Source organism: Poecilia latipinna, unplaced genomic scaffold (assembly GCF_001443285.1).
Source record: "Poecilia latipinna isolate Pla-1442-1.1 unplaced genomic scaffold, P_latipinna-1.0 Scaffold828, whole genome shotgun sequence".
NCBI lineage: Eukaryota > Metazoa > Chordata > Actinopteri > Cyprinodontiformes > Poeciliidae > Poecilia > Poecilia latipinna.
Window position 1 is genome coordinate 209,448 of NW_015113444.1, and position 9,599 is coordinate 219,046.

General features: G+C 37.2%; 1 protein-coding gene across 2 annotated transcripts in view; it reads left to right on the top strand.

The window, feature by feature from the left end:
- Positions 1-9,599, top strand: part of ca12 (carbonic anhydrase XII) — a 29,804-nt gene that overhangs the window by 12,686 nt on the left and 7,519 nt on the right. Inside the window, exons 5-10 of one of the 2 annotated variants that reach the window (XM_015047484.1) lie at positions 1,676-1,771; positions 1,879-1,942; positions 2,711-2,868; positions 2,975-3,101; positions 6,300-6,323; positions 6,581-6,668. In XM_015047484.1, coding sequence (XP_014902970.1) covers positions 1,676-1,771; positions 1,879-1,942; positions 2,711-2,868; positions 2,975-3,101; positions 6,300-6,323; positions 6,581-6,668 — 557 coding nt within the window. Of the gene's footprint in view, positions 1-1,675; positions 1,772-1,878; positions 1,943-2,710; positions 2,869-2,974; positions 3,102-4,790; positions 5,945-6,299; positions 6,324-6,580; positions 6,669-9,599 lie in introns of those variants that run through there. The other variant, XM_015047482.1, reaches the window with a different exon arrangement.

Genomic DNA, 9,599 nt, shown 5'->3' on the forward strand with positions numbered 1-9,599 from the left:
TCAATCAATCAATCAATCAATCAATCAATCAATCAATCAATCAATCAATCAATCAATCAATCAATCAATCAACATGTCAATGTAATAAAACCATGCATAATGTTCACATAAATGACCCTCATTTTATCTGCTACTTGAAATGACAACATCTCTCTCCTGATTTGATGCTTCATGACAAAAATGAAGTCCTTTTGATTGGCACTGACATCAGAGATGATGACACAATACACTGTTGATGCAGCTTATTCTGAAGAAACTCTGTTTTGCATCTGTTGCAGTTTCCTGACACTGTATTAAAATTTTAACCAGTCTCCAAGACGGCTTCAAAAACGTCTTTTAACAGTAAGATTCACATATTGTGGTCCATCGAGTCTTTCGCTCTAAAACAGGATAGAAGTCCACTCACGGCCCACTTATGCTGCCCTGTTATGTTTCACCCCAGCAGGATTTTAAGGGCTCAACACAGAAGACAATTATATGTTGTAGTTTAAATTAGATGATCTGGTAGTGCAGTTTAAATAATGGAAAACAGACCATTTTATTTAATGTTTCTTCATTTGATTCAAAGTGGCTGGATGCTATCACACCTGGGTGAATTTTATTTTACTGTGCCTCCCTTACAGCAACCACATCCAAGGTGGTGAGGTTTGACTTTAGCTTAATGACATATATCTCCTTGAAGACTCTCCAAGCTTCAGGACCACAATTCCATGATGAGAGGTCCTTTTTATGGGGTGAAATGAGGAGGAATGAATCATTTCCCAGAAACAGTGAAAATGCATACGTTAGTGTGCATACACATTATCATTAAATTTGCCCTCAATGACAAGCTTGACTTTGTCCTCAAACTGACGGGAAGTCATTACGACCGTAACTTCCTTCTGACTGGCATTTGCTTATGCTCTATATTAGAATGGAATATACATTTTCACAAACATGACAAAATTTTGGTAAAGGAAAAAAAAAAATTCTAGTTGCATTCCTGGTTGATTTGGTGGACTGAACACTAGTGTCAATGTTAAATATATTCTCTTTTGTGAGTCTTAAACAGAACCGGCCCAAAGCATAAACAAATTAAGCACCTGCTTAGGGCCTTCACACCTCCAAAACTATAATTATAACATTTGCTTAATAAAATGAGCACACTAATAAACATTTAACTTTTTCAAAATAGATAAATTAAAATATTTAAAATTGCTTAACATTTAAAATTAAGATTTTGTAAAAGTGTAAATAATAATCCTCATAGTTTGATTGTTGTGTTATAATAGATACAGTCTGATGCTATGAGTTTAGTCTTTGTATTTGAGCTCGATTTGTTCACAAATACACCTCAGCAAATAACCAGTTATCAGTGACTGCTTTTAAGCCTGACCAATTAAACTTGGCCCCCTCTTGCAGATTCAACCAAATCGGTAATGAAATGAAAGGCAATTGGTGGTGGTGATGTTTTTAATAGGAAAGGGGGCCCGTACTCATATTCTTAGATTTAGTTCACCTTATAAAGCATACATTTTCAATGAAAAGGCTTTTTTTATTGCACTTTACGTAGATTAAGCATGAAGCTCCTCTAGATAGTGAAAAGTGACAACTCATACTTCTCTTTCTTTGTCTTGTTTTGTCGCTTCTTTTGAAAATGTTGACATTTTCTTTTATTTATTTTTTTTTCCCACAGCTGCATATAGTACATTACAATTCGGACAAGTACCCTGACATTAACACTGCTATAGACAAATCTGATGGTTTGGCGGTGCTGGGTGTCCTCATTAAGGTGAGACTTTGTGGATCTTTATAAAGTGAAAATTAACTTTATAAAGTGCACTTTATTTGTGCATTTTGTTTGTAGAGTTTAATCATCTAATGACTCTTTCTCCATAGATTGGAGATTTCAATCCTGCCTATGATCAGATTCTGAGGTTTATCAATGGTGCCAGATACAAAAGTGAGTAATAGATTAGATTAAAAAAAAAACGAAACAAGATTAATGATTTTTCCTTAATATTGTTTAATATAAATATTGCACATTAACTAATTTAACAAAATCAGAATCCTATATTGATGCCCACCCTTAGTTTATTGGTGCAATGCATTTGGGTCAGTATTTTTCTGTTATTCTAACAACATGAGAAATCAACAGGTGAAGTGTACATTGACATATGGAGTCTCTTAAGCTTTTATGAATAGTAAACTGTTCTGTACTCAATGATCCTTAATCTATTGGGCATCTTTGTACATAATAATAAAGAGCTCATTTGACTTATATATTCAGTAAAATACTGTTTGTGGCTCTTTATGTTAATGGATCCTGTGAATAAACAGGCAAGCTGCTGGTACCAAAAGTTTCACATTGTATGGTACATCTAGCTGTACGTTTGATGCTTTATCCTTTTTCTTTGGAATTGTATTAATTCTTCATTGCCTCATTGTCATGTTCAAGCAAACAGTTTAAGATTTGTGACATTGGACTCATCCTGCTAGACAAAGGAATTGGATGAATGGAGGTGATTCACAATGCCAACCTTCTTTGCAAAAAAAAAAGAGGCAAAACAAGCATAAACAGTAACATAAATATGAAGACAAAAAGAGATATTTTTTTTTTCTCTTAAAATTTCAGCCAATGCATATTGTCTCCAAAACATGGTAGACCATGAGAGATTGTCAAGCAAAGTAAACCAGATTTTACTTCATATCTGTTATTTTGTGTTCTCAGATTTTGAAGTGCGGGTACCTGGTTTCAACGTTAGAGAACTGCTCCCTGCTCGTTTGGATGAATATTACCGATACGACGGGTCACTGACGACTCCTCCGTGTTTTCCGAGCGTGCTTTGGACAGTTTTTCGAAATCATGTCACCATTTCTCACCAGCAGGTACTTTCACATTAAATGCATATTTTACCATATATTTTAGAAGTGTTAATGCTGCATGTTCATAACTTTTATGTTTGACCCATTTCTTTTTTTTTTTTTTTCCAAGTATCTGGCTCTAGTAACGTCCCTACACGCCTCCAGTGCCCAGAACCAAGAGGTTGCCCCACTAAATAACAATTTCAGGAAGCCACAACCCATCGACAGCCGTGTTGTCCTGGTCTCTTTCAAGGAAGGTTAATATGAGCTTTTATATGTTTTGCTTAAAAGAAGAGAGGAAAAAAACACATTGTGCTGCTTTTAGAATGGCTTAAAAACTGCTTTTGAATGTGTTTTTGGCTCTGACTTTGGGTTGTAGGGAATTACTTGCTTGTGGCTGTGTTTTGTGCTAGCAATATTACCTATTATTTGTGCTTTTTAATGAAGGCAGCCTATGTCTTGTTATTGACATTTGAAAAAGCCATCACTGGCACTCTGTGAAACATCCATGTGGTTGCCTGCACTGTAAAATCAAATTAGTTCACATTACTTAAAATAAATTATTCAAACTCAATGCTTCAAGTAAGCTTAAAATTAGTAAAAAAAAAAAAAAAACTTCATTTATTTTAAGTAAGCAGCACTAAATCAAGTAGTACAACTAATAAAAAAGAAATAAGTAATTTGTCATGCGTTGTTAACTTAATTTTTTTTTAGTTGTGTGGATTGCTTGATATAAATTTAGTCTCCATTATAATGACTAAACACCTACAACTTACTACTTACTACTACAACTACTACTTCGTTTATTCAAGTTCACTTAAATAAACCAAATTTCTTGAATGAGTCCTTGACCTTCCTCTCTCTCATTTCTTTTTTACTAAGATTTTATTGTCTCTAGTGGCCTTTATTTGAGAGCAATCAGACAGGAAAGTGGATAATGAGAGAAGGGGAAATCACATGGCAAAGGTCATCAGGTCAGGACTCGAGCCTATAAGAGCCGCGTCGGGGACTAAAGGCCTCCATGCACGGGTTGTGCTTTACGACTGCACCACTGCACCACTCTGCTGTCCCGCTTCACAGAATTAATTACATAAAATATTTGAAATGCATATTTTTATTTTAAAATATTCTGTCTGCTAAAATATGCAGTAAATAAATTTCAATCACTCTCAATCATCAGTGTGAGATGAATGTGATGATCTCAAGCCCCCACTTTAACTTTAAGTTAGTTGACTGCGGTGATCACAGGTCGACACACAACGGTAGTCCTGTATTTGACAAGCACAGACTGTTATTGTTGGCAACAAAAGTTAGCGTAGTGCTAAGAACCCATCTGAAGATAAAACTATACATTGAGACTTGCTCTGATGTTGCGCTATGTGAATGCGACCCTATTCATGGAAACGCCAGGCTTAGTCTCTCTTCACAAGTCAGATGAGATACATTACTGGCTCCAGAACAAACAAACAAAAAAAAAAAAACTCAACTTGGATGTATGTAGTATTGAGTCAAATCACAGTTATCAAAAACGTACTTTCTCTAAATTAATCCCAGTCAAGTAGAATGAGTTGGAGGCTTTTCTACCACAAATTCTTAGTAACTTACTAAAAGTGACAGTTGATAGCAAATTTCAATTGAATACCATGTTTGCATTTGCAGTGTGGTTTACCACATTTTATGGTAATTGGCTTCATATCTTGGGGTATGTATGTGCATGTTTTTTCCTCATTTTCGGTGTTTCTCTCTCAGCAAAACTTTTTGTGGTAGCTTTGCTGGCACTTTTTAAAAGCCTTTGCTAACAAGATTCCTGAGAAGCATTTTAGGAACTGACAGCCCTCACTCTCCTCTGAGCTGTTGCATGGCAGAGTTGAAAAGGCAAGATCATTGCGAAGAAATACCCGATATTCTGGGATGTTTTAATAATACTGGCTCTGTGTCTGATGCAGGCAGAGGACTGCATGGTATTCTTACAGTTTCACCTCCATTCACGAGGAAGCGAGTTGTTCAGCAGCTGCTGGCTGGCGACCTTGCAGACTTGGCAGATGAAGGGCTGTATCAGCTCCTGCCGAGTGGTTCACAGACACTCCGAGCTGGCAAGAAAAAAGATCCCATGAGCCGGCAGAGTGTGACGCTGGCCAAACCAAAGCAGCAAACTAAGAATCCATCTCTTTGGAAGAAGAGTCAGACCAACTGCTATGTGGGAAAGCTGGGAACGGCTGAAAACACGCTTTGCTACACTTCACTGGAGCAGAGCGTTTCCCATCAGCTCAAACAGTCCCACGTGGGGAATGAGTTGGTTGAAGCTCTCAAAGACAAAATTTACCCAGAGCTCAACCTCAAGAGCTATCTAGACTGTAAGTCAGATTTAGCCCTCTCTACCATTAGACGGATTCTCTGCAGACGTCCAACGGATGAGGCTTTGGAACTGGACCGCTCCCTGACAAAAGCCTTGATGAATCATCAGAAGACTTCAGTGGCAACTAAACATGAGGGGTCACAGACAAAGCACGGTGGCCTTTCCTCTGCTGCTCCACAGAAACCTCTCAGGCAGCACCATCCACATCCCTGGCTTTTGCCAATGGAGTGGGAAGACTAGAGAGATTCCAGACATAGCTCACAAAGTCGGTTTTGTAGCTGACAACAAAAGACTATTTTTTATCCTTTCTTTTCTCCAAACCTGCCTTAAACACGTTGTATTTAATAATTGTTAATCATGCACTCTCAGATATGTACGTGGTTATATGCAAATGAACTCAGGACTATAATCAATTTGTAAATAAAGTCATTTTGTTGTTTTTAGATGTGGTTTACAGCATATTTCTGGCTGACTTTGGGATCATCGATAGCTCCTCAAAGTAGATGAGAACATATTTCACATAGGATATGTAGAGCTGAAACGTTTCCCTAGTTTGATGACTTTGCAGCTATCTTTGTAAAGGCAGTATGTAGAGATGTAGTCTTCTTTGTGTTCTCTAACATTTTTTTGATACTTTTCAGGTTGCCCGTGGCAGCAATGAAGTTAAAAAGGGCATGGAGTGAAATGCTACTATCAATAAAATCCAAATGCTACTATCAATAAAAGCAACTTACTTGAATGAAACATGACAAATCTGTTCCCTTATTTCACACTTTATCTATAAATCAGAAGAATTTTTATTTTAAAAAGCTGATTGAACAGAATCTGAGTTTAAAAACCAAGAGATATTTTGTGTACAAATAATTAAACAAATGTTTCCACATATAGACTCCATAGTAAAACACTTTTATAGTTTTTATAGTAATGAAATATCTTGCTCAAAATACAGTGCCTTAAAAAATATTTGTCTTATACAAACACATAAATATGACACCTTAACAGTTATAAATGATATTATTTTACATTTTTCTGTGATACTGATGTGTGTGTTCTTTTGTATTTCACCATTGCTTCTTTTCTCTTTCTTTCTGGCACTCAGATGACTCTTTTTGGATAAACACTGGTATGTTGATTTTATATGTTTGGTTTTTAAATAATGTTTTGAATGAAATATCCTATTTACTGTAACAAACAGAAAATCCTCCACTTGTAACACATTACTTCTAGTGTAGATTGTAAATACACCATAAAAGACGGAACTTACCCCTGACCTCATCAATGCAGTAATGTCCATGTTAACCTGTAAAGTAAACACATAAAGAATAATCTTTAACGCCATAGCTATTACACAACCCACTCTGCTTCCTCTCTACTCTGCAGGTTTACTGGTTCCCATATTGGTGAGCTGCTCCATCCTGGGAGTTGTTCTTATTGTCGCATTAATATGCTGCCGGTTAAGGCAAAAACGGTAAGTCAAAGGAAAAAATAAAAATTATGCAAAGGTAAAATTTTTCAAATTCACTTAAAAACAATTACGAACACAAGCCTTTGCGAAGTAGTTCAGACCTGGTGTATCTTGAACTCTGAAGAAATCTGCAGTTCTAAATTTAACAGCAAAGTTTAAAGTGTTTGTGCCTTCACAAAGTGAGCTCTGTAAGAATAATTTGTGAAACTAGTCCCACGACAGTGAGACGCCACATAAATAAGAGGGACAACATTTGTAATTGTGGGGATGGTCATTGGACCTTATTAGTATTTAGTAAGAATGTGAAGTTTCAGGATATTACATCTTTGTCTTTCTAACAGCTCAAAACACACCCGTTCAAGCTGTCTATTTTTAGCTGTTTATCTTTTTTTCTTCTCTCTAAGGTCAGCTTAGATTTTAGAAACCCACCCTCAAATAAAATGTATTCTTTTTTTAATTATTGTTGTTGTTTATAACAACAACAACAACAACAAAACATTTAAAAGAAAAGTTTCCAAACAACGCAAATGTGACCGGAATACATAATTTTGCAGTCTGAAGATTGCTTGCAGTGGATGTTAAGAGTGCATGAAATTAGTTTTTTTGTCATTGTTGTTGTTTTTCAAAGATCAAAAACCAAGATGCTGTATCTTTCTAGTATAACTGAAGAAAACACACATTGTAGAAACTTTGACTAGGTTTGAGGCAGCAGAAGCTAAGATTTAAAGGAGCGAGGAGGAATAATGTAATTCCCAGGCACATATTGGCATTTTATAGCAAAGTCAACAGGTTTTCCAGTTTCCAGTTTCCCAGTGTATTATAAGCCTGGTGAGGCATCAGGCTTTACTTGCCCCTCCCCTCCCCCCACCCCCACCATGCTCAGTGTCGTTGGTTTATTTTAAGTAAAGGGTTTTTTATACACCAGTAACAGCGACAGTAAAGACAGATTAAACTAGGTTTATAGTTGATTCATTGAACTGGGCCTCGAGTGGGTGTGCACCAATTACGGCATCCCTGCATCTGGCCGTTGACCTCGCACGCTCTTATTTCCAAATTATGATGCTTGCTCATTCACCGCCAAACTTTTGTAACTTTTGACATTTTTTTAACGCAAAAACATGGTGGAACAATTGTGGAGCGCCCTAATGCCCCTACGGGCTTAGCAGGTTTTCTGAGGAAACCATGGACAAGTAGTTACAGTATATTTAGTTGTTATCAAAATGTTATTTATAACAAAGAAACTTGATTTTCTATACCAGCCAGAGGTCAGAGAAACTTTTCAGAATTTGCCAGGAATACAGAGTCAGTGTGATGTTGGGACTGTTGCTGAGTTAGGATCAGCTGCTGAGATTTATGCAGAATGTCACTTTCGGCTGCCCTCAGAAGTTGAAAAACCACGAATCCAGAGCCACAGGAAGCCGTCACTTCAACTAAGCATAACTTCCATTTCCTTTCGATGCAGAGACATTTAGTGAAACGGTTTGAGTAGAATTTCTTTTTGATTCAAATCAATTCAGTTTGTGCAGCACAAATTCACAACACCTCATCTAAAGGGACTTTGAACAGAAAGGAACTTTAATCCAATCATACAGACAAATTCCAAGTCAAGTACGCACATTCCAATTTGATCATAGTTACTAAACAATTGCTTGCAATGTTTTGTTGACTTTGCAGCAATTCCGCATCCTACATCAACGTATATCATAAACATATCGACAGTGGAAGGCAACGCACACACAAAACACAAAAGCAATCATCCAGTGGTCATTTCTATGTTATTGAAAAGTTTAAACGTTTTTAAATGACAACTGTTGTCTCTTGCTGAGTCCGCAAGGGGACATGGAGAAAAAAAAAAGAAAGGGATTCTGATTTTCGCAAGAACCTGCAAAAGTTTCTCGAGATCCTTCAAAATATTTGAAAAATACCAGGTTCAGGTGTTATACTAAATTATTCGACCCTTCAAAATCAGTGCCCGCAGAGTGCGATAGCATGCATTTCTGTGCATCTTGAACTCTGACATTATTATTAGGCGATTACAGCAAAGTCACAGATAAGCCATCATAAGTTGTGATCTGTGTGATCCTCCCTATAGTGCAGGGGTGTCAAACTCAATTTCACCAAGGGCCACTTCAGCATATTGGCCACCCTCAACGGGCCACATTGACGGTACAAATCAGGAGTGCATCCCTGCTAAAACACATCCCAGACAAAAGGTTGACTTCCCTCATTCAGTTCTGTAGAGGCTTATAATGAGCTTCGATTTCAAAAAAGCCTACATTGAAGTCGATTGGCAAATGAACCATCACGAAAGAGGAAGGCTCTTGTTGTCTCACTGCACCCCAAGAGATGCAGAACCGAAAAAACCATTTCTGTCTGGTTTCGAACCAGAGACCTTTTGCGTGTAAAGCAAACATGATAACCACTACACTACAGGAACTGAACTCCTCTGCTTTGTTTCAGTTTGAGGTTCCAAAGTTGATGATGTGAGATGCAACATGAAAATTTCAACTGAGGTTTGCACTCAGATGCCTGGATTCAGAGTACAGACCATGACACCACAGAACCCTTGTTGACCTTTAGTAAACACCTGTGATGAATAGAAAAAAAAAACTAAATCTGTTTCTGTCTGGTTTCGAACCAGAGACCTTTTGCGTGTGAAGCGAATGTGATAACCACTACACTACAGAAACTCATGCTCTTTGCAGTGTTCCTGATAGATGAGCCACATTTTGTTAGAGACTAATGTCAACGATGGGCATGGAACAATGTCAAATACTTACACCACAGATCCTCTCAGAGAGCACAGTAACTTGGTGAACAATCTCTCAGACTTATACTTGTACCTAATTTCACATTACAGTCCATAAACTAAGCCTGGGATCAAAAAATGGTATTGTCATTAGCAGAGACAAATGGTTCTACAGAGACTTGGCT